Here is a 25292-nt window from a genome sequence, read left to right on the forward strand (position 1 = left end):
TAGAGCTCATGTGAACTCTGTTATTTTTTCCAAGAACTCAGCTTCGGTATAGCGTGTCCAGGGGCAGAAGTGAGGGGAAAGAGGCTGTTAGGGTGAGCCTATGCAGCCATGTGGTCTGTGTCCCATGCTGCTGCTGCTGCTGCTGCTGCTGCTGCAGCTCAGGGGTCAATATCCCTTTTTCCAGGAAGGCTTAAGGTCTTTGCCCAAGGCCCTCTGTCAGGCCAAGCTGTAGAAAAAGCATTTTTTCTCACCAGCCCTCTGGTGACAGTTTCTCTTCCTTGTGGAATGGCTCAGCACAGAATGTTTTCAACCACAAAGGAGCTGTCCTTCATCTAGGGCTTTGCCACTACTGTGTGGGCCAAGGGCCAGTGGGAACAGCTGGAGCATATGGAGCTCACTGAGGGACTGGTCGGCACTTAGGGTGGTCCTTCTGAAGTAGATGACTGCTTTCTGGAATCGCGTCCACCTCTGGATTGAGCAAAAGACAGACTGGCACGAATGGAGCAGGCAGAGTTCAACGTCTGTCCCCCCACTGTTGTCCTCTCATCCCAGATAGAAGGGCTCCACCGTGGGCATGCCTGAGGGTGATGTCGCACATGAAGTTCTGTCTCGCATGAAGTTCTCACTCTACAACTTTTCTCCCTGAAGCAGCATCTCTTTTGAGGGCAAAGGGTAAAGTTCACAGGTTTTATGGATGTCCTCTTCACGGTGCCCTGCATGAGATCTCCTGCCCAGGGCCAGCTTTTGCATTTGGCCATGTACACCCCAGCTTTGCCCCTTCTCCAGAGACGCATCTACAGCGCTAGAAGGCAAGGCTTGGCCGTCTCTGGGTGCTTTCTGAACAAGCAGCCCAGGAGACACTGGAAACATGTCTTCTTACTTTCTGAATCTGTCAACGTCCAAGAATCCGTGGGGCTCCGGCAGGCTGGTACGTGTCTTTCCCAGTCCTAGTTCAAAACAAAACAAAGCAGAAACTATGGTGTGATAACTCGACAGCGGGTGTGAGATGGCATACTGGGGCATGGTTTTCGGGACCTTAGACTGGGCTCATTCTAGGGACTGCATGGCATTTACCCACATTCAGAAGTTTCCGTAAGGCATTGCAAAGAAGTTAAAGACAAGAAAAGTTTAGGACAGGGTCCCCCAGTGCCTAATATTTCCTGCCAGTGCTTCAGGACCAGGGTTGGCATTAGCTCTGACCTGTCCTCGAGTGGAGTGCAGAGATAGTCTTCGTTGACTGGATGGTCATCCTCTGGAGACTTGCCGTGACTTGTGTCCCAGGCTCTCTAGGGCTTTCATTTGGGCCCTAAAGGCTAGGTGCTCTTAGAGTTGACTGCACACTTGGATGTGTCGTGTAAGGTTTTCTTCCGCCGAATATCGATGCGTGTGAGACTCGCCGGTTTAGTGATGAATTCACGCGCATTCTGGCTCCACCAGCCTGAGCTGCATTTGCTTCCTGTGCCCTGGATGTGTTCATGTTTTCCTCTGTTTAGAATGAAGACTGGGTGTCTCCATTGTGTTTGCCCATGAATGTGAGTTGATGTTTCTTCCTGTGGGTCTGCCTATGCCTCCTGTCCTCTTTCATGTTGCACCCATGCTTGTGCCATTATGCACAGCTCTGCTGCCATATCTGTCTGAGTTCTTGCACGTCCCTATTCAACCTACATGCGTGGTATTGCTCGTATTCACTCCTTCTTTGGTTAAGTTTGCGTATCTTTGTTAGACTGCATGTGAATTGGACCTATTCTTTCCTTCCTGGATCAAATGCTTCCAACATCTTGAATTGTGACTTTTTGAAAGACTTCCATGATATTTGTGCACATCAAGAAATGCTTTATCACAGGAATAGTTAACAGTGACCCACATGTGGAAACAAGAATACCCACACACTTACAGTAATGCCCGACGTGCAGGAATATCACTCATTGCAGGGAGAATATTGATTAGGATCACAGAGGGCAAAGATGTTGCAGGAATGCATATGTCAGGAAATTTTTTTTTTCTCTGTCAGGAACGGTTTGGGGTTGACTTGTTAAGTGTTCTGTAAACAGCACCGCACGGTTGAAATACACTAACGTTTACCCCTACCCATGTGTCCTTGTGTTGATCATTCAACTGGCATTGCCCATGCAGAATTTCTTCATGATTGTAAGTAAATCATCACCCAGGTGATAGGAATTGGGGCTTGCCTTTCTGTACAGAGAAAGTTGTGAAAGAGTTCTTGTCCTCAGTGACCTTCTATAGCCTAGGGAAAAGGCGGTGCGAGATCAATTTCAAGTTCAAAGTCCCTTGCTATTTCTGTGTCGTTTCTGGAAGGAAAGCCCAGGGAATGGAATCACACCAACCCGACTGGCACGGTGAACCAGTCCAAGGCAACAGGAGTAGAGAACACAGGCACAGGTCACTCCGCTGTCCACAGTGAGGACTTCCAACCCTGCCAACCTCTTTGGATATCAGTCCCACTCATGAGCCATTCCCATTCACCTTCCACGATATACCATAGAAGTAGAAGAGGACACTGACTTGATCAATTAGCGAGTGAAAACATCAACCGGGGCAAAAAAAAAAAAAAAAGAGCGGTGCTTACCAAAGTCCATTATCCTGGATCAGTAAACCAAAGTTCCGCATGTGTGCAAGTTGCTTTTCAGAATTGTTGGTGTGTGAGTGTGTGAGTGTGTGTATGAGTGTGTGTGTGCGTGCACGCGCGTGCAAACACATGTGCGCTGGGCAAAATGTGTGTGTGAACTCTCTGAACTGGCCTGGCTGGGGGATGGAAGAATGCACACTGAAAACATGAAAGAGCTTGTGTAAAGTACGACGATCTTGGGGCGGCAGAAACACTGGAGAAAAGCCCTGGAGAAAAGCCCAGGGATCTCACCCACGGAGCAAGCTGTACATGTAAACAGGCATGTAAGTGTAAACACGGATCCCTGAGGAGAAAGGAGAGGCAGGCCAAAAGCACCTGAGGCAAGTCAGGGAGGATGCTAAGGAGCAGAGCCAGAGTGGGCCAGACTCCCCGGCACAGAAGAGGGGCTACGCACAGCCCTTAGGACACCCGGCCACAAAGGGTTTTCTGTCCTCAGGTGAAGGAGCATTCTTTCCCCGACATGACCAGCCATATGAACACAGCTTGCCCTTTTCTCTAAGGTTTGGGAACTGTAGCAGCACTTAGCGCTGCTACGTGCAGCCTTTGCCAGTTTGAAACATCACTCCTTAAAAGGGTGTCCTAGGTTGATCCTCTCACCTGTCCCAGTCCCACAGGCCTGGGCTGATGGGGTAGGCTGGCGTGTGTTCTCACCTGGGGGCTGGATGAGAACAGAGCTACTTTGAAAGCGCCTCTGTACAATAAATGCGCAGACTTCAATTCCTCTGGCACTGGTGAGTCATGGCTCTTAGCGGGACACTGTTCTTAGCATCTCCGGATTGAGAGATGTTTCGTCTCTAAATCTCTCTCTACACAGAGAAGTCCAGGTTTGTGTCACATTTGGACACGTGGGCAACAGTCTTTTACGTGAAGCGCGGAACTCGTTATTTCCCGAAAGAATACATGCATTAAGTTTTCTGCCAAGAAATGTGGCATTCTCTCTGTTTCACCTGTGAAAATCTCACCACAAACTTCCCAAAAGGGAAATGGAATTCTCTATATGTTATATGAATCATGGGTGCACGTGTTATTTGCCGGCATGAAATTTGGAATTCTGTGTATTTCCCGTATGAAAACCTGGGTGCTGACTTTTGCACATGAAATCTGGAATGTCGTGTATTAAACTTAGGAACATCAGGCCACTGATTTTAGCACACAAAATACGGAATTTTGATGACTTTACGTATGTAATCCGGGGCACTGATTTTTCCTCTGTTGAGTACGGATTTCCTTACATGTCCTTATCTTTCCTCTGTAAGAAAATCGTGGCAGAGACTTAGTCCATGAGCTAATGAACTGTTTATATTTCATGTAGGAGAATCTGGGTCGTGATTTTCCTACATGAAACATGCAGTTCTCTGTATTTAATGAATGAACATCCGGGCACCGATTTTCCTGCCTTGAATATGGGTTTCTCTACGTCGGCATTTGAAACTCCAGGCACGGAGCTTTTCCCCGCGAAATATGAAATTCTGGTATTTCACGTTGAATTGCGCATAAACAAGGTAACACGAAATACGGAATTTTTCATCTTTCTCATTTGAAAATCTGTGTGCTGACTTGCGTTATGAGTTACAGAACACTGTATATGTAACAACTGAAAGAATTGGCCTCGATTTTCCTACACAAAATATGGAATTTTCTATTTCATACATAAAGTGATTTTCACGCTTGAGGTATGAAGTCACTGTCAATGAAAACACGAAGTCAATCCTTGTTCAAGGTGATGAACAGGTAAGTCAAAAACCTTGAGCATGTGACCACACCTGAAAGGGGAACCCTGAATGTTCTGAAACTCTGAGACTGGATAAAACCTGGTCTTTTATGCAAAATGGGGGGACAGAAGTACTAACTAAGAGCCCTAACCCCAAGACCTGGATGTTTCCTCTTTAGCCACACTCACTCTTGAGCAGGGTTGCTTTAAAAAGCCACATGTAAGAACAATCAGTCTGGGGACAGCGGACAGCCGTGGTCAGCCGGCCTGGTGTGAATTCACAAGCGAGCTCTAAGGCAGGTCAAGCGGGGATTCTAGATCCTGGCTGCTACCATTCAAATGCCAATTAGACATTCATGGATTATGTGACCCCGGACAACCTGTTTGACCTGGCCAGATCTCAGTGTGCTCATCTGTAACATGGGTGTGAGGACGTCCATGAAACCCCACTGGTTGAGACCTAGCCTTCCAATGTGGGGGGTACGGTTTTGATTCCCTACTCAGGGAGATAAGATTCCCCAAGCCTTGTAGTCAACGACACCAAAACGTTTTGAAAGAAGGAAAGTACAGCAATATTACAACAAATTCAATAAAGACCTTACAAATTGTACACATTAAACAAAAGTGTTACTGATATGAAGCCCAATGAGACATTAGGCTTTCTCTCAAAAGACATTAGGTGTTCACTCAAAAACCCACTTTCATTCTACAGCTGTGTAGCAACTCCTGTTCTAGGCCCCAGCAGGGAGCAGAAGGGACTCCCCAGAGAGCTGCAATTCTGGTGGTGATTTTCACTCCCCGGGTCCTCCAGACATGAACCTGCACATCACTCCAGAGCACCCTCATCTGACAGCAAGCTTTACTTGCCCGGATTAGACAGTGAGCATGAAAGCACTCGGCAAATTAAGAGAGAAGTAGAGAGGAGGGCTGGGGTGGTGGACGGGACGCTTTGGGAATCTGGGATTACCAGGTGCAAACTCTTATACGTAAAATAAACAACAAGGTCCTCCTGTGTAGCACAGGGAACGACAATCAATATCCTGTGGTAAGCCATAATGGAAAGGAATATGAAAAAGTATGCGTGTATATAACTGAATCATTGTCTTGTACCGTCGAAATTAATACACCCTTCTACATCACCTATACTTCAATAAAATAAATTTTAAAAGACAGAAGACAGAACCTAAATGGAGAGTGTGCCCACAAGTGAACACAGAGCAGGCAAGCCTGGCCACCACATCCCTAACAAGGACCAGGCCAAGAGAACAGGCGAGTTGGGGAGGGATTCCACCACTTCCTGGTCCCCTTTAATTCCTGGAAAGACCCAAAGCTGGGCTTCCCCAATCCAACCACGGGCACTCACTCTGCTAGCGTACTCGGCGGTGCCTGCAGCGACATCAGCTGAAGCGGTGGCGATGGGCGGGCTGACCGAAGATGCAAGGGTGCTCGTGGGTCCTGAGCTGGGGACCAGGGGCGACGAATCCGTGTTGGTCACCAGGGTGATGGTGGAGGTTGATGGCTTCTGTGTGATCTCGTTCTGCTGGACACCTGAAAAAGCAAATGTGCTTGGTCTCCCCACCGCCTGGGGAAGGCTGTCCCAGCTCCAAGCGGCGGTGGGAGCAGGGCCCAATCCACACTCTTCGAGTTTCTCTGCTTTCAAGGGAAAACGACTCTCACCTTAGCCAAATTTGAGCAAGGCTCCACGGAGCCCTTTCTCAGTAAGGCCTGCACCTGGGTCTTTAAGTTTCCAACGGCTCAAGGCTGCATGCCTTGGATGACCCCCACCCCTTTAAAGTCCCCACCTACGAAAACTCAAGGCTGCCAATAGAAGTGCCTATGTGCTCCACTCAAAACTTAAGGATAGGGCCCGTTGCCCAGTCTCTACGGGAGGGCAGAAAGCCTGCCTTTAAGAGGTAACAGGGTTAGCAAACCCAGATATTCCGCATGGACCAACACCCCCTGCGCACGTTCTGTCAAACTGTCATTTTCTGACTCTATAGACTTCCCATGATTCCCCTTGCCTATTCCCAAATTCTCCCTTTAAAACCCCAGTTCCTTGTGTACACATTGGTGTTGGTGTCAGTTCATGCTGGACATTTGGCCCTCCTGCAATAGTAAATAGAGGACTAAAATCTATCCAAAGCAGTCGATAGGGTCAGTGTAGTCCCTATAAAGCTACGAGCAGTATTTGTCAGAGCACTAGGACCAGTCATTTCACAATTGGTATGGAAATCCAAAACACCTGGAAGAGCCAAAGCAATCTTGACAAAGAAGAATGGAACTGCAGGAATCAGCCTGCCTAACTTCAAGCTATACTACAAAGCCACAGTCATCAATGCAGTATGGTACTGGCACAAAGACAGAAACATAAGTCAATGGAACAAAAGAGAAAGCCCAGAGATACATATCCACACCTACGGACACCTTATCTTTGACAAAGCAGACGAGGATGTACAATGCAGAAAAGACAATCTCTTCAGCAAGGGGCGCTGGGAAAACTGGGCAACCACGCATAAAAGAATGAAACTACAACACTTGCTAACACCGCACACAAAATATAAACTCAAAATGGATCGAAGATCTAAACATGAGACCGCAAACGATTACACTGCTGGAGGAAAATATAGGCAAAACACTCTCTGGTGTAAAGCACAGTAGGATCCTCTCTGGCGAACCTCCCAGAATAATGGGAATAAAAGCAAAACTAAAACAAATGGGACCTACTTAAATTGAAAAGCTTATGCTCAACGAAGGAAACTACAAGCAAAGTGGAAAGACAGCATTCAGAATGGGGGCAAATAATAGCAAATGAAGCAACTCGTACAGAATTAATCTAAAAAATATACAAGCAACTCCTGCACTCAATTCCAGAAAAGTAGGCGACCCAGGCCAAAAAAAAATAATCATCATCATCATGGGCCAAAGAACTAAACAGACATTTCTCCAAAAAAGAAATACAGATGGCTATCAAACACAGGAAAAGATGCGCAACATCCCTTACTATCAGAGAAACGCAAATCGAAACCACAACGAGGTACCATCTCAGGCCAGTCAGAATAGCTGCTGTCCAAAATCTACAGACAATGAATGTTTGAGAGGGGGCAGAGAAAAAAGAAACCCTCTCACACTGTCTGTGTGAATTTCAAACTAGCACAGCCACTATGGGAACAACGTACAGACTGCTCAAAAACCTGGAATTAGAACTGCCATACAACCCAGCAATCCCTCTGCTGGGCATACACACCGAAGAAACCAGAATTAAAAGACTCTCGTGCCCCAGTGTTCGTCGCGGCTCTCTTTACAACAGATAGGACGTGGAAGCAGCCTAGATGTCCATGGGCAGACGAACTGGAGACGAAAGCCGGGGTAGATATAGACAGTAGAATATTACTCAGCTCTTAAAAAGAATGCATTTGAATCAGTTTTAATGAGCTGGACGCAAGTGGAGCCTCTTATGCAGAGAAAAGTCAGTCAGAAGGAAAAACCCACGCATATATATGGAATTGAGACAGATGGAATTAACAGTGACCCTATATGCGAGACAGCAAAAGAGACACAGATGTAAAGAACAGATTTCGGGACTCTGTAGGAGAAGGCAAGGGTGCGATGGTTTGAGAGAATAGCATTGAAACATGTATACTATCACATACGAAATACATCGCCAGGCCAGGTTCGATGCACGAGACAGGGAGCTCAGGGCTGGTGCACTGGGATGACCCTCAGGGATGGGATGGGGAGTGAGAATCAGGATGGGGAACGCATGTACACGGCTGATTCGTGTGAACGTATGGCAAAAACCACCACAATAATATCAAGTAACTCACCTCCAATTAAACTAAACTTTTTAAAAAACGTACAGGATAACAAAGAGCGAGCAGAAAATACTTTAAACGAGTGAGAATAAAAACACAGCGTATCAGAATTCGTGAGATGCAGATCTAGACGTGCTTATAATTTTAAATGCTTGTATTAGAAAAGAATAAAAGCCTAAGCCAGTGGAAAGAGAAATGGCAAACTCCGTCAAGGCTTTCAGCAAAGGCCACACACAGGAAACGTGAGGGAGGGGTGTGATAAGCCGGTGCAAACTTCTTGCGGTCACATCTTGTGTTCTTGAGGTGAGCTGGTGGCCAGCTAACTGTGTCCTGCAATCCTCAAGGGAAACAAGTATGATTCCCTATCCCCTGAAAGGAGATTCCCCAGATTGACTTTCACCCTCCAAGGTCCTGGTTGCGAGAAGGGGGTCCCCGTATAGCCTGGTAGTCCCAGCTGGAAGAGGCAGGTCTCAGTTCTCTGTGCCCTCCTCTTACCAAGGCCCCCACACACTGCCCGGCCACCTGCCATGAGGGAGCCAGGTACCCAGCACGCAGCTGACCCTCAGCCTCCTCCGTCTACCCAAATGGGGAGCTCGGTCCTGTAGACTGTGACCCATGGACATTGCCACAACCATTCGGACATGGAGGTGGGCATGGGACACGGTGGCCGTTGCTTTGAAACCTGGGCCAGGCCGCTGAGTGGCTCCAGCAAGGGCTCCGGGACTCTGCAAGACACAGCCTGTCCTCACGCTTGTCCAAGCGCCACAGTTCATTACCCAGCCCAAGGCCCAAGGGCCTGGAAGGCCCTGTGGGAAGGCTTTGATATCTCTCTCAGTGCATTCAGCTGAGAGGCTTTCTGTTGGTGGTGTTGGGTTTGCGAACTTCCCTAATGGTCTTGGGCTGAGGCCTGCAGCTCCGTTTTCCATCCTGCCTCTTTTACAGTGTCTTCCTGGATGAGCTGAGTCAACCTGTGACTAAAAGATGGTAACGTGGACCATCGGGGGCCATTTCCACTGGCCCGATGACCACATCCTACTCTCTTTCTAAAACGCAGGGCTTTCAACGTGACAATGTCGTGTGATGTAAAAGCCTTCATCTTCCTCGAACTCAAGTATTTAACTCAGCATACTCTCCTCAAGAACATGTATTGCAAACGGGGCTACCATTTATTTTTTCACTGCCGGAATTATACTTGACATGTGATGTACTTCCAACCATTATTTTGGGGCCATAGTCACGTTACAGTGTTTCTTTGGTTTCTGCTGTGCGTGAATCAAGTTTTAGCTGTACGTGTATCCCGTCAATTTTGGATTTCCTTCCCATTTAGGCCACCACAGAGCAGTCGAGTCCCTTTCTTCTTTCACTTTTCTCAAAACATAGTACTTTTTTCTTTTTATTAAATTTAACTGGGGGTTAATTATGATACAATATTGTAATGGCTTCTGCCATGCATCAACATTAATAAGCCATAAGTACACAGGGGTCCCAGCCATCCTGGAGCCGCTCCCACATCCCTGCCTACGCTATTCTTCGGGATTGCTCCAGAGCACTTGCTCTGCATTCCCTGATTCATGCAGATGAAAACCAGAAAGATGAATTTTCTGCATAAAATATGCAATTGTCCTTCTTTCACATGTGAGAACATGGGTGCAGAGGTTTCTACCTGAAATAGGAAATCGGTATTTCATGTATGAAAATCGACTTGCATCATTTTCTTCATCATATGTGGAACTTTGTGTCTCCCAGACGTATATCTGTGCACACGTTTTCCTACATGAGTGGGGAATTCTATATATTTTAGAGATGAAAAGTTGAGCCTACAATTGCCTTCTTGAATCCTGAAATTGTATACATTTCGGATATGAAGATCTCAATGAAATTTTACTGACATGAAGTGTGAAATTAAGGTCTGGCAAACCAATATGGAATTGGAATTATCTCTATTTCATAAATGAAATTCTGGGCACCACTGTTTCTTCGTGAAATACTTAACTCCTTGTATTTCTCATGTATAAATCAAGGACTGTCCACCATGAAATAAGGAGTTCTCTATACTTCCTGTATCCAAATCTAGGCATGATTCTCCCTCATGGAAGATGGACTTCTCTATATTTCACATCTGAAGATCAGAATGAACATTTTCCCGTTAGAAATAAAGACATCTATGCATTTCATGCGATCCACTGGTTCTTCAGTCTCTGAAACACCTGTTGGCATTTGTGGCTCTGTGTGTTGCACGCATGGGTGTACTTGTGTCACGTGTTTGTGTGTGTTTGTGGGGGGGGTGGGGTGTGGTGGGTCTGTGCGTGTGTCAGGACTAAGGGAGGTAGGTGCTCAGTGTGAAACAGCAGACATCCTAGGAGAAAGAGCGTGAGCAGTGGAAACTGTCCAGGCACTTAACCTGAGTGTGCCCACCTGAGCTAGGCGGCCCGGACGTAGGAGTAACTAATGGTCAGGAGGAGCACTTTGGTCCACTTGAAACACTTGCAGGAACAGCTCTGTGCCTCTGGCAAGTGCATCTGCAGGCGCACATCCTTAGCTACGTGGGCGCCTGCTCTAAGCCACGGGCCGGGGGAAAGGCCGAGGGCTGACAGACCGTAGGCCAGGGGCTCCAGGCTGGTTGGGCTTGGGGCTGCATCGTGGGGCTTGGACAGCTAGCCGAGGAAAGTGCTCTACCTCTTCCTCAGAGGAGGGCTGCATTCCTGACAACTGCTCAAGCCTAAGGCACAAGTTTAGCCGTGACTCTGCAGCAGGTGCACATGGGTGAGGTCGGCGTAAGCCCGCCCCCACCCGGGCCCCCGTCCCGCTTCCCCATCCCCCTCCACCGCGCACTCCTCCCCCAAACCCCCTACCCTGCCCGCCTCCCTCCTACTCCCCCCACCCCCACCCCGTGGCTTGCGGTTTGGATCGGAGGAGAGCAACTCTGTCCCTGAGGTACCCAGGAACCCTGTCTTCCTGAGTGGGTCCCTGAGCACACGGGCGCGCTGCCCCAGGGGCAACTTCAAGCTTGAGGACTGTTGCAGCTTCAGGTGGCCCTGGCTCTCCCAGTCGCTGCTCGGGCGCGGCTGCACTGCTAGGCAGGCAAAAGGCTTGCCAGGACACGCCCACTTTGCGCTGGGCCGACATTGGCCGCCTGTCACAGGCTGGCAGAGGGCCCAGGATTCCAAGGGGCGTGTCCCAGGAGCGAACCGCTTTAGACTCCATTTGATTGGTTCTGGGATGAGGTCAGGAGGTCAGGGTGGAGAGTTCAGCCCCTTCCCGTCGCCATAGTAGGCGGGCCTGGTGGCACAGGGTTCTGCGCATGCGTCTCTCCCTTTCGCCGTTCCCTGGCTCTTGCCCAGTAACCCGTCGGTAATAGGACCACGTAGACTGCGGCCGGCGGGCGGCCCGTGAGGGCCGTCTGCCGTGCTCTAGCGTCCAGCTTGTTTGCAGCTCCGGGCTTCGGCGAGAATACCATGGAGAGTGAGACGGGGCCAGAGGAAGGCGGCAGCACTCCGGGATCCTGGATCTTAGTTGTGAGCCCGGGTCTTCATGAGGGAGGGGCCCTGGGGCCTTCCAGTCCGGTGGGGGCGGCAGAGGCGATGCAGGCCGCAGGTGGTGCGCCAGGCGAGGAGGCCGCCCTCTTCTGGGTGGAGGCAGTGGAGGAAGGTGCGGCTGTGGAGGAGGGAGAGGTGGCGGGACTCGGGCAGGAGTTCCAGCTGCTGGTGTTGGACGTCATGGAGGAGGTGGAGGTGGTGGCATACGAGGAGCAGGAGCAGGTGTCCTCGGAGGAGCATGTCCACGACCATCCAAGGCCCGGAGCCCTGAGTGACCGGCCTGCACTGGAGGCGCTGGCGGCCCTGCAGCTGGAGCTGGAGCCCGTGAATCAGAAAGCCCAAAGGGCGCATGCTCGCCTGAAACATAAGACCAGTCAGCGGCGGAAGGTGCATCTAGAACACAGAAGCGCCATCATCCAGGGCATCCGTGGCTTCTGGGTCGAAGTTGTATCCCTTGGTGTGGTGCTTGTGAGTTTTGTGTTTGTTTGTTTGTTTAAGCCGGGCTATGGCAGGAACAGTTTACAGATCTGGCAGTTCTGGTACCGTATTTACTTTTCTGGATGGTGGGTATTGGTTACCGTCCTGCATATCTGTTCCTGATCGTAGGTGTGATGTCCTTGCTGTTCTGGCTAGCCCAAATTGATAGTTAGGCTATACTTTGAGAGGTCCCAATCAGAATTGTCATTAGCACCAGGGTCTCTTCGGAGAGAAGGCTTGTCTGGAATGGGGGAGGGGTGGGGAAGTGTAAGCGGTCCTACGGGTTCTAGCTAGGAGTGCTTGTTTTCCCGAAGTAAGCTAACTTTCAAGGGGCTGAGATGAAGCTTATCCGGTTAGGAAGAGAACCTCCTCGTGGTAGGGCATTCATGGGCACAGCCTTGGACCTTGTGCGGCATTCATATAGCCCGCGTGAACCGAAATGTGACGAGTTAACCAGTAGCAAGTTGAAGTCAAACAGGGAGGGCCATTCTAGTCTTTAGGCTAGCTTTGTTCTTCCAGCACTTTTACCTCTAGCATCTAGAGGCTCCTTGACCTAAAGCAGTTTATGAACCACCCCCAAATGTCAGTTTTGATGAGCAAGCAAGATGCAGACATGCTTCACTTCATGACCAACTTGGAGGTCAGGCAGGGGACACTGATGATTGTGGAGGGGAGGTGACTGGGGAGGGGAGAGGGCATGGTCTATCCCTAACACAGGAAAGGACAGCTCTTCTGTAAAGAGGTTTCACACCCACCCCACCCCGCACACTTTGTCCTGGCAGGTGGAGGAATTCAGGCATCCCACTCGTCACTGCAAGATCACATTGTCCTTTCGGAGGAATAGGTATTTCCAGAATGAAGTGATTGTCAAGGAGTACCTGATGAAGGTCACTGGTGAGAAGCTGCTCCCTGGATCTTGGGTGGGGGCGGGGGTGGGTAGGGGTGGCGGGCGGTGGCCCGGTGGTTGGGGGCAGAAAAGTCTAGGTTGAATCGAAAAGTGATTTAGGTCTTTCTCCCAAACTGCTTTTCCTGCAGGATACCACGCATCTCGTTCCACTCCAGTTCAGTGGCACCAGGGCTTTGAACAGAAGGCATACAGGCGCAGGCACCACGACAGCAGCGTTAACTTCTTCAACTGGTTCTTTGACCACAATTTCACAGGATCTGACTGGATTGCTGAGGTGGGGTCCCACGTGGCCACTGGGCCAGAACGGGTGACTTATGTCGGAGTTGTTGGCCGTGCACGGGAGGGCTCATGGTCTGGCCAGGCCTGTGCTGACCTTGCTCATTTCCCTGGCAGATCATCATAAGGGATCTGTGGCCCAATCCTTTGCAGTACTATGTGAGGAGGAAGGCTGCACCACGAAAGGTACCAGGAGAACGAGAGGTGAGGCACCCAGCGGCCGAGCACTGGCATAAGTGTTGTCCAGAAACTTGGGTCATTTATTCCACTTGTGAAGACACTGAGACTCCGTGGAGTACACAGTGACACCAGGGCATGAGGGAATCAGCAAGGGACAGCAAGGGTAGAGAACTGGGGTGAAGAACAGGTTCTAAGTAGAGAAGCTTGAGGTGGATGAAGTGGCCTGGACAGGCCAAAGCCACTGCAGTTTATATCTGAGGCAGCTGCACATCGCTGAACCGTCATTCCATGGCCAACAAGTCCAGCCTCAGGCTCCTCTTAAATTGGGACCCACCTGCTCTTCCTCATGAAGTCCCATTTCCAAAAAGGCCTGTGAGTCTCCTTTGTGCAAGGCGGTTCCCCCAGTGACCCATCATTTGATTCGATTCTGATCACCACGCTCGTTTTGGTTTTTAATTTGCGTTTGCATCTTTTTCCTGCCACCCTCATTCTCAGCATACTGACCGCTCTGCAGGATTATGGAGAATCCTCTTTTATTTATTTTAACTGGAGGATCATGACTTTACAATACCGTGACAGGTTTTGCTGTACATGGGCCAACATGAATCACCGATAGGGATACACGTGTCCCCCCAAATGCCGAACCCGCCACCCACCGACCTCCCCTGCCTGGCTGTCTGGGTTGCCCCACAACATGACTTTGGTTGCCTTGCTGCACGCGTCAAACTCGCACTGGTCATCTGTTGTGCATAAGCTAATGTAAACGTTTTGGGGCTACTCTCTCACATTGACCCACCGTCACCACCTCCCACTGAGGCCAAAGTCTGTTCTTTATATGTCTGTTACTTCTTTGCTGCCCTGCATGTTGGATGTTCAGCACCACGTACAAGGTCCTCAACTCCATATATTTGTGTGAACGGACAGGGTTTGTCTTTCTCTTTCTGACTTACTTCACGCGGTATAGTAGGCTCCACGTTCATTCCATCTCATTAGAACTGACATGGACGCGTTCCATGTTAGTGCTGTGTAAGACGCCGCTGTGTATGTGTACTCCAACTTCCTTATCCCTTCATCTGCTGATGGACACGTAGGCTGCTTCCACGTCCTAGCTATTGTAAATAGTTCTACGCTGAAGACTGGGATACCTGTTTTTTACTCTGTGCTTCTAGGGCATGTAAACGTTCACAGACACACCCCCTGGGAACTGACTTGAAAGAATCAAGCTGTCTTTAGAGTTTCCGGGGAGGGTAAGTGTACATATCTCTGTCTCTCTGTTTTGAAAGGAACCCGATCCCCCCAGCTTTTGAGACACTTAACGATGGCGTGCCCCCCTTCACCTAAAACAGAAAACCGAAGAAGCTGCTTCACGTGAAGACCAATGGCCAGCATAGTTCTCTTGGACGGGAAAGTAGTGAAGAGTGGTCTGGTGCTGAAGTGGATCGACAGTGAGACACCAGTAACCCTGAATTCATTGCAAAGGAAAAATAAAAAGCATCAGCTGCATGTGTGCGTGTATTGTTTGGGCAGGTCCTCAGGACAAACACTTCAGCTGCATGTACGAGTGTCAGTTCACCGCGTGGGAATTACCAGTCTGTGGAGATTCATAGAGGGGGCTAAGTCGTATGTTGGGGTTGTGTCAGGGGGTGACGTTCTTCCTGTGGGGTGGGGGTCGGGGAGGACGGAGAAGGAAGATGAGGGGCCTATTGACTGTGGGTCTGGCAATTTTACAAGGGAAATGTGGCTGTTCGTGGAAAGGGTCTGGTGAACAAGGGCCAGAGATTGAGACAGTGGAATGCAATTCTGTTGGAAGGTGGTGGCCCAGGTATCTTCTCTGTTGCCTATCATCATACACTTTAATAAGGGTACAGAACAAAGGAAAAGCCTTATCATTGAACTCGCTATGAACCTCGAAGGCCACATGTGTATGAGTGTGTATATGAGTGCACGGTCAGCTTTGCTGAGAGTCTGCTTCCCAGAGCTAGGGTTCCAGGTAACATCTTAGGGCATTGTGTATAAGGTATATGGAGGGGGGCTGTGGCCTAGGGAGAAAGTGAGGGGTGGGAAGGCAGTGAGGATACTAGTTTCTGGCAAAGGTGACCAGGGGAAAAGAGAAATTGCAAGGAATCAGATAAAGGAAAACAGATCCCATCGTAGATGTTAGAGCTCATGTGAACTCTGTTATTTTTTCCAAGAACTCAGCTTCGGTATAGCGTGTCCAGGGGCAGAAGTGAGGGGAAAGAGGCTGTTAGGGTGAGCCTATGCAGCCATGTGGTCTGTGTCCCATGCTGCTGCTGCTGCTGCTGCTGCTGCTGCAGCTCAGGGGTCAATATCCCTTTTTCCAGGAAGGCTTAAGGTCTTTGCCCAAGGCCCTCTGTCAGGCCAAGCTGTAGAAAAAGCATTTTTTCTCACCAGCCCTCTGGTGACAGTTTCTCTTCCTTGTGGAATGGCTCAGCACAGAATGTTTTCAACCACAAAGGAGCTGTCCTTCATCTAGGGCTTTGCCACTACTGTGTGGGCCAAGGGCCAGTGGGAACAGCTGGAGCATATGGAGCTCACTGAGGGACTGGTCGGCACTTAGGGTGGTCCTTCTGAAGTAGATGACTGCTTTCTGGAATCGCGTCCACCTCTGGATTGAGCAAAAGACAGACTGGCACAAATGGAGTAGGCAGAGTTCAACGTCTGTCCCCCCACTGTTGTCCTCTCATCCCAGATAGAAGGGCTCCACCGTGGGCATGCCTGAGGGTGATGTCGCACATGAAGTTCTGTCTCGCATGAAGTTCTCACCCTACAACTTTTCTCCCTGAAGCAGCATCTCTTTTGAGGGCAAAGGGTAAAGTTCACAGGTTTTATGGATGTCCTCTTCACGGTGCCCTGCATGAGATCTCCTGCCCAGGGCCAGCTTTTGCATTTGACCATGTACACCCCAGCTTTGCCCCTTCTCCAGAGACGCATCTACAGCGCTAGAAGGCAAGGCTTGGCCGTCTCTGGGTGCTTTCTGAACAAGCAGCCCAGGAGACACTGGAAACATGTCTTCTTACTTTCTGAATCTGTCAACGTCCAAGAATCCGTGGGGCTCCGGCAGGCTGGTACCTGTCTTTCCCAGTCCTAGTTCAAAACAAAACAAAGCAGAAACTATGGTGTGATAACTCGACAGCGGGTGTGAGATGGCATACTGGGGCATGGTTTTCGGGACCTTAGACTGGGCTCATTCTAGGGACTGCATGGCATTTACCCACATTCAGAAGTTTCCGTAAGGCATTGCAAAGAAGTTAAAGACAAGAAAAGTTTAGGACAGGGTCCCCCAGTGCCTAATATTTCCTGCCAGTGCTTCAGGACCAGGGTTGGCATTAGCTCTGACCTGTCCTCGAGTGGAGTGCAGAGATAGTCTTCGTTGACTGGATGGTCATCCTCTGGAGACTTGCCGTGACTTGTGTCCCAGGCTCTCTAGGGCTTTCACTTGGGCCCTAAAGGCTAGGTGCTCTTAGAGTTGACTGCACACTTGGATGTGTCGTGTAAGGTTTTCTTCCGCCGAATATCGATGCGTGTGAGACTCGCCGGTTTAGTGATGAATTCACGCGCATTCTGGCTCCACCAGCCTGAGCTGCATTTGCTTCCTGTGCCCTGGATGTGTTCATGTTTTCCTCTGTTTAGAATGAAGACTGGGTGTCTCCATTGTGTTTGCCCATGAATGTGAGTTGATGTTTCTTCCTGTGGGTCTGCCTATGCCTCCTGTCCTCTTTCATGTTGCACCCATGCTTGTACCATTATGCACAGCTCTGCTGCCATATCTGTCTGAGTTCTTGCACGTCCCTATTCAACCTACATGCGTGGTATTGCTCGTATTCACTCCTTCTTTGGTTAAGTTTGCGTATCTTTGTTAGACTGCATGTGAATTGGACCTATTCTTTCCTTCCTGGATCAAATGCTTCCAACATCTTGAATTGTGACTTTTTGAAAGACTTCCATGATATTTGTGCACATCAAGAAATGCTTTATCACAGGAATAGTTAACAGTGACCCACATGTGGAAACAAGAATACCCACACACTTACAGTAATGCCCGACGTGCAGGAATATCACTCATTGCAGGGAGAATATTGATTAGGATCACAGAGGGCAAAGATGTTGCAGGAATGCATATGTCAGGAAATTTTTTTTTTTTCTCTGTCAGGAACGGTTTGGGGTTGACTTGTTAAGTGTTCTGTAAACAGCACCGCACGGTTGAAATACACTAACGTTTACCCCTACCCATGTGTCCTTGTGTTGATCATTCAACTGGCATTGCCCATGCAGAATTTCTTCATGATTGTAAGTAAATCATCACCCAGGTGATAGGAATTGGGGCTTGCCTTTCTGTACAGAGAAAGTTGTGAAAGAGTTCTTGTCCTCAGTGACCTTCTATAGCCTAGGGAAAAGGCGGTGCGAGATCAATTTCAAGTTCAAAGTCCCTTGCTATTTCTGTGTCGTTTCTGGAAGGAAAGCCCAGGGAATGGAATCACACCAACCCGACTGGCACGGTGAACCAGTCCAAGGCAACAGGAGTAGAGAACACAGGCACAGGTCACTCCGCTGTCCACAGTGAGGACTTCCAACCCTGCCAACCTCTTTGGATATCAGTCCCACTCATGAGCCATTCCCATTCACCTTCCACGATATACCATAGAAGTAGAAGAGGACACTGACTTGATCAATTAGCGAGTGAAAACATCAACCGGGGCAAAAAAAAAAAAAAAAGAGCGGTGCTTACCAAAGTCCATTATCCTGGATCAGTAAACCAAAGTTCCGCATGTGTGCAAGTTGCTTTTCAGAATTGTTGGTGTGTGAGTGTGTGAGTGTGTGTATGAGTGTGTGTGTGCGTGCACGCGCGTGCAAACACATGTGCGCTGGGCAAAATGTGTGTGTGAACTCTCTGAACTGGCCTGGCTGGGGGATGGAAGAATGCACACTGAAAACATGAAAGAGCTTGTGTAAAGTACGACGATCTTGGGGCGGCAGAAACACTGGAGAAAAGCCCTGGAGAAAAGCCCAGGGATCTCACCCACGGAGCAAGCTGTACATGTAAACAGGCATGTAAGTGTAAACACGGATCCCTGAGGAGAAAGGAGAGGCAGGCCAAAAGCACCTGAGGCAAGTCAGGGAGGATGCTAAGGAGCAGAGCCAGAGTGGGCCAGACTCCCCGGCACAGAAGAGGGGCTACGCACAGCCCTTAGGACACCCGGCCACAAAGGGTTTTCTGTCCTCAGGTGAAGGAGCATTCTTTCCCCGACATGACCAGCCATATGAACACAGCTTGCCCTTTTCTCTAAGGTTTGGGAACTGTAGCAGCACTTAGCGCTGCTACGTGCAGCCTTTGCCAGTTTGAAACATCACTCCTTAAAAGGGTGTCCTAGGTTGATCCTCTCACCTGTCCCAGTCCCACAGGCCTGGGCTGATGGGGTAGGCTGGCGTGTGTTCTCACCTGGGGGCTGGATGAGAACAGAGCTACTTTGAAAGCGCCTCTGTACAATAAATGCGCAGACTTCAATTCCTCTGGCACTGGTGAGTCATGGCTCTTAGCGGGACACTGTTCTTAGCATCTCCGGATTGAGAGATGTTTCGTCTCTAAATCTCTCTCTACACAGAGAAGTCCAGGTTTGTGTCACATTTGGACACGTGGGCAACAGTCTTTTACGTGAAGCGCGGAACTCGTTATTTCCCGAAAGAATACATGCATTAAGTTTTCTGCCAAGAAATGTGGCATTCTCTCTGTTTCACCTGTGAAAATCTCACCACAAACTTCCCAAAAGGGAAATGGAATTCTCTATATGTTATATGAATCATGGGTGCACGTGTTATTTGCCGGCATGAAATTTGGAATTCTGTGTATTTCCCGTATGAAAACCTGGGTGCTGACTTTTGCACATGAAATCTGGAATGTCGTGTATTAAACTTAGGAACATCAGGCCACTGATTTTAGCACACAAAATACGGAATTTTGATGACTTTACGTATGTAATCCGGGGCACTGATTTTTCCTCTGTTGAGTACGGATTTCCTTACATGTCCTTATCTTTCCTCTGTAAGAAAATCGTGGCAGAGACTTAGTCCATGAGCTAATGAACTGTTTATATTTCATGTAGGAGAATCTGGGTCGTGATTTTCCTACATGAAACATGCAGTTCTCTGTATTTAATGAATGAACATCCGGGCACCGATTTTCCTGCCTTGAATATGGGTTTCTCTACGTCGGCATTTGAAACTCCAGGCACGGAGCTTTTCCCCGCGAAATATGAAATTCTGGTATTTCACGTTGAATTGCGCATAAACAAGGTAACACGAAATACGGAATTTTTCATCTTTCTCATTTGAAAATCTGTGTGCTGACTTGCGTTATGAGTTACAGAACACTGTATATGTAACAACTGAAAGAATTGGCCTCGATTTTCCTACACAAAATATGGAATTTTCTATTTCATACATAAAGTGATTTTCACGCTTGAGGTATGAAGTCACTGTCAATGAAAACACGAAGTCAATCCTTGTTCAAGGTGATGAACAGGTAAGTCAAAAACCTTGAGCATGTGACCACACCTGAAAGGGGAACCCTGAATGTTCTGAAACTCTGAGACTGGATAAAACCTGGTCTTTTATGCAAAATGGGGGGACAGAAGTACTAACTAAGAGCCCTAACCCCAAGACCTGGATGTTTCCTCTTTAGCCACACTCACTCTTGAGCAGGGTTGCTTTAAAAAGCCACATGTAAGAACAATCAGTCTGGGGACAGCGGACAGCCGTGGTCAGCCGGCCTGGTGTGAATTCACAAGCGAGCTCTAAGGCAGGTCAAGCGGGGATTCTAGATCCTGGCTGCTACCATTCAAATGCCAATTAGACATTCACGGATTATGTGACCCCGGACAACCTGTTTGACCTGGCCAGATCTCAGTGTGCTCATCTGTAACATGGGTGTGAGGACGTCCATGAAACCCCACTGGTTGAGACCTAGCCTTCCAATGTGGGGGGTACGGTTTTGATTCCCTACTCAGGGAGATAAGATTCCCCAAGCCTTGTAGTCAACGACACCAAAACGTTTTGAAAGAAGGAAAGTACAGCAATATTACAACAAATTCAATAAAGACCTTACAAATTGTACACATTAAACAAAAGTGTTACTGATATGAAGCCCAATGAGACATTAGGCTTTCTCTCAAAAGACATTAGGTGTTCACTCAAAAACCCGCTTTCATTCTACAGCTGTGTAGCAACTCCTGTTCTAGGCCCCAGCAGGGAGCAGAAGGGACTCCCCAGACAGCTGCAATTCTGGTGGTGATTTTCACTCCCCGGGTCCTCCAGACATGAACCTGCACATCACTCCAGAGCACCCTCATCTGACAGCAAGCTTTACTTGCCCGGATTAGACAGTGAGCATGAAAGCACTCGGCAAATTAAGAGAGAAGTAGAGAGGAGGGCTGGGGTGGTGGACGGGACGCTTTGGGAATCTGGGATTACCAGGTGCAAACTCTTATACGTAAAATAAACAACAAGGTCCTCCTGTGTAGCACAGGGAACGACAATCAATATCCTGTGGTAAGCCATAATGGAAAGGAATATGAAAAAGTATGCGTGTATATAACTGAATCATTGTCTTGTACCGTCGAAATTAATACACCCTTCTACATCACCTATACTTCAATAAAATAAATTTTAAAAGACAGAAGACAGAACCTAAATGGAGAGTGTGCCCACAAGTGAACACAGAGCAGGCAAGCCTGGCCACCACATCCCTAACAAGGACCAGGCCAAGAGAACAGGCGAGTTGGGGAGGGATTCCACCACTTCCTGGTCCCCTTTAATTCCTGGAAAGACCCAAAGCTGGGCTTCCCCAATCCAACCACGGGCACTCACTCTGCTAGCGTACTCGGCGGTGCCTGCAGCGACATCAGCTGAAGCGGTGGCGATGGGCGGGCTGACCGAAGATGCAAGGGTGCTCGTGGGTCCTGAGCTGGGGACCAGGGGCGACGAATCCGTGTTGGTCACCAGGGTGATGGTGGAGGTTGATGGCTTCTGTGTGATCTCGTTCTGCTGGACACCTGAAAAAGCAAATGTGCTTGGTCTCCCCACCGCCTGGGGAAGGCTGTCCCAGCTCCAAGCGGCGGTGGGAGCAGGGCCCAATCCACACTCTTCGAGTTTCTCTGCTTTCAAGGGAAAACGACTCTCACCTTAGCCAAATTTGAGCAAGGCTCCACGGAGCCCTTTCTCAGTAAGGCCTGCACCTGGGTCTTTAAGTTTCCAACGGCTCAAGGCTGCATGCCTTGGATGACCCCCACCCCTTTAAAGTCCCCACCTACGAAAACTCAAGGCTGCCAATAGAAGTGCCTATGTGCTCCACTCAAAACTTAAGGATAGGGCCCGTTGCCCAGTCTCTACGGGAGGGCAGAAAGCCTGCCTTTAAGAGGTAACAGGGTTAGCAAACCCAGATATTCCGCATGGACCAACACCCCCTGCGCACGTTCTGTCAAACTGTCATTTTCTGACTCTATAGACTTCCCATGATTCCCCTTGCCTATTCCCAAATTCTCCCTTTAAAACCCCAGTTCCTTGTGTACACATTGGTGTTGGTGTCAGTTCATGCTGGACATTTGGCCCTCCTGCAATAGTAAATAGAGGACTAAAATCTATCCAAAGCAGTCGATAGGGTCAGTGTAGTCCCTATAAAGCTACGAGCAGTATTTGTCAGAGCACTAGGACCAGTCATTTCACAATTGGTATGGAAATCCAAAACACCTGGAAGAGCCAAAGCAATCTTGACAAAGAAGAATGGAACTGCAGGAATCAGCCTGCCTAACTTCAAGCTATACTACAAAGCCACAGTCATCAATGCAGTATGGTACTGGCACAAAGACAGAAACATAAGTCAATGGAACAAAAGAGAAAGCCCAGAGATACATATCCGCACCTACGGACACCTTATCTTTGACAAAGCAGACGAGGATGTACAATGCAGAAAAGACAATCTCTTCAGCAAGGGGCGCTGGGAAAACTGGGCAACCACGCATAAAAGAATGAAACTACAACACTTGCTAACACCGCACACAAAATATAAACTCAAAATGGATCGAAGATCTAAACAAGAGACCGCAAACGATTACACTGCTGGAGGAAAATATAGGCAAAACACTCTCTGGTGTAAAGCACAGTAGGATCCTCTCTGGCAAACCTCCCAGAATAATGGGAATAAAAGCAAAACTAAAACAAATGGGACCTACTTAAACTTAAAAGCTTATGCTCAACGAAGGAAACTACAAGCAAAGTGGAAAGACAGCATTCAGAATGGGGGCAAATAATAGCAAATGCAGCAACTCGTACAGAATTAATCTAAAAAATATACAAGCAACTCCTGCACTCAATTCCAGAAAAGTAGGCGACCCAGGCCAAAATAAAAAAATAATAATAATCATGGGCCAAAGAAGTAAACAGACATTTCTCCAAAAAAGAAATACAGATGGCTATCAAACACATGAAAAGATGCGCAACATCCCTTACTATCAGGGAAACGCAAATCGAAACCACAACGAGGTACCATCTCAGGCCGGTCAGAATGGCTGCTGTCCAAAATCTACAGACAATAAACGTTTGAGAGGGGGCAGAGAAAAAAAGAAACCCTCTCACACTGTCTGTGTGAATTTCAAACTAGCACAGCCACTATGGGAACAACGTACAGACTGCTCAAAAACCTGGAAATAGAACTGCCATACAACCCAGCAATCCCTCTGCTGGGCATACACACCGAAGAAACCAGAATTAAAAGACACTCGTGCCCAGTGTTCGTCGCGGCTCTCTTTACAACAGATAGGACGTGGAAGCAGCCTAGATGTCCATGGGCAGACGAACTGGAGATGAAAGCTGGGGTAGATATAGACAGTAGAATATTACTCAGCTCTTAAAAAGAATGCATTTGAATCAGTTCTAATGAGCTGGACGCAAGTGGAGCCTCTTATGCAGAGAAAAGTCAGTCAGAAGGAAAAACCCACGCATATATATGGAATTGAGACAGATGGAATTAACAGTGACCCTATATGCGAGACAGCAAAAGAGACACAGATGTAAAGAACAGATTTCGGGACTCTGTAGGAGAAGGCAAGGGTGCGATGGTTTGAGAGAATAGCATTGAAACATGTATACTATCACATACGAAATACATCGCCAGGCCAGGTTCGATGCACGAGACAGGGAGCTCAGGGCTGGTGCACTGGGATGACCCTCAGGGATGGGATGGGGAGTGGGAATCAGGACGGGGAATGCATGTACACGGCTGATTCGTGTGAACGTACGGCAAAAAGCACCACAATAATGTCAAGTTAACTCACCTCCAATTAAACTAAACTTTTTAAAAAACGTACAGGATAACAAAGAGCGAGCAGAAAATACTTTAAACGAGTGAGAATAAAAACACAGCATATCAGAATTCGTGAGATGCAGATCTAGACGTGCTTATAATTTTAAATGCTTGTATTAGAAAAGAATAAAAGCCTAAGCCAGTGGAAAGAGAATTGGCAAACTCCGTCAAGGCTTTCAGCAAAGGCCACATACAGGAAACGTGAGGGAGGGGTGTGATTAGCCGGTGCAAACTTCTTGCTGTCACATCTTGTGTTCTTGAGGTGAGCTGGTGGCCAGCTAACTGTGTCCTGCAATCCTCAAGGGAAACAAGTATGATTCCCTATCCCCTGAAAGGAGATTCCCCAGATTGACTTTCACCCTCCAAGGTCCTGGTTGCGAGAAGGGGGTCCCCGTATAGCCTGGTAGTCCCAGCTGGAAGAGGCAGGTCTCAGGTCTCTGTGCCCTCCTCTTACCAAGGCTCCCACACACTGCCCGGCCACCTGCCATGAGGGAGCCAGGTACCCAGCACGCAGCTGACCCTCAGCCTCCTCCGTCTACCCAAATGGGGAGCTCGGTCCTGTAGACTGTGACCCACGGACATTGCCACAACCATTCGGACATGGAGGTGGGCATGGGACACGGTGGCCGTTGCTTTGCAACCTGGGCCAGGCCACTGAGTGGCTCCAGCAAGGGCTCCGCGACTCTGCAAGACACAGCCTGTCCTCACGCTTGTCCAAGCGCCACAGTTCATTACCCAGCCCAAGGCCCAAGGGCCTGGAAGGCCCTGTGGGAAGGCTTTGATATCTCTCTCAGTGCATTCAGCTGAGAGGCTTTCTGTTGGTGGTGTTGGGTTTGCGAACTTCCCTAATGGTCTTGGGCTGAGGCCTGCAGCTCCGTTTTCCATCCTGCCTCTTTTACAGTGTCTTCCTGGATGAGCTGAGTCAACCTGTGACTAAAAGATGGTAACGTGGACCATCGGGGGCCATTTCCACTGGCCCAATGACCACATCCTACTCTCTTTCTATAACGCAGGGTTTTCAACGAGACAATGTCATGTGATGTAAAAGCCTTCATCTTCCTCGAACTCAAGTATTTAACTCAGCATACTCTCCTCAAGAACATGTATTGCAAATGGGTATACCATTTATTTTTTCACTGCCGAAATAATACTTGACATGTGATGTACTTCCAACAGTTATTTTTCGGCCATAGTCACGTTACAGTGTTTCTTTGGTTTCTGCTGTGCGTGAGTCAAGTTTTAGCTGTACGTGTAACCCGTCAATTTTGGATTTCCTTCCCATTTAGGCCACCACAGAGCAGTCGAGTCCCTTTCTCCTTTCACTTTTCTCAAAACATAGTACTTTTTTCGTTTTATTAAATTTAACTGGGGGTT

At 48.5% G+C, this 25292-nt stretch overlaps 1 protein-coding gene and 1 pseudogene across 2 annotated transcripts; one reads left to right on the plus strand and one right to left on the minus strand.

Moving 5' to 3' along the window:
• The window catches only part of LOC133243812 (testis-specific Y-encoded protein 1-like), a 505577-nt pseudogene that overhangs the window by 64185 nt on the left and 416100 nt on the right, over nt 1-25292 (minus strand).
• Nucleotides 11417-15049, plus strand: LOC133243851 (testis-specific Y-encoded protein 3-like). Of its 2 annotated transcripts, XM_061410577.1 has the most exons (6): nt 11419-12153; nt 12746-12823; nt 12966-13077; nt 13219-13364; nt 13484-13570; nt 14830-15049. In XM_061410577.1, the coding sequence occupies exons 1-6, from the start codon at nt 11626-11628 to the stop codon at nt 14851-14853; spliced, it is 975 nt and encodes a 324-aa protein (XP_061266561.1). In that variant the 5' UTR covers nt 11419-11625; the 3' UTR covers nt 14854-15049. The 2 variants fall into 2 exon arrangements, with proteins under 2 accessions (XP_061266562.1, XP_061266561.1); XM_061410578.1 differs by lacking the exon at nt 12746-12823 and having other exon boundaries at nt 11417-12174.

This window comes from Bos javanicus, chromosome Y (assembly GCF_032452875.1).
Source record: "Bos javanicus breed banteng chromosome Y, ARS-OSU_banteng_1.0, whole genome shotgun sequence".
Lineage (NCBI taxonomy): Eukaryota > Metazoa > Chordata > Mammalia > Artiodactyla > Bovidae > Bos > Bos javanicus.

Bases quoted from the DNA above. Each gene is read 5' to 3' on its own strand.
- LOC133243851 (XM_061410577.1), top strand. From the start codon at position 11,626: ATGGAGAGTGAGACGGGGCCAGAGGAAGGCGGCAGCACTCCGGGATCC. The intron at 12,154-12,745 runs GTATCCCTTGGT...GACCTAAAGCAG, and splicing joins GTGGCTTCTGGGTCGAAGTT to TTTATGAACCACCCCCAAAT. The intron at 13,365-13,483 runs GTGGGGTCCCAC...TTTCCCTGGCAG, and splicing joins GATCTGACTGGATTGCTGAG to ATCATCATAAGGGATCTGTG.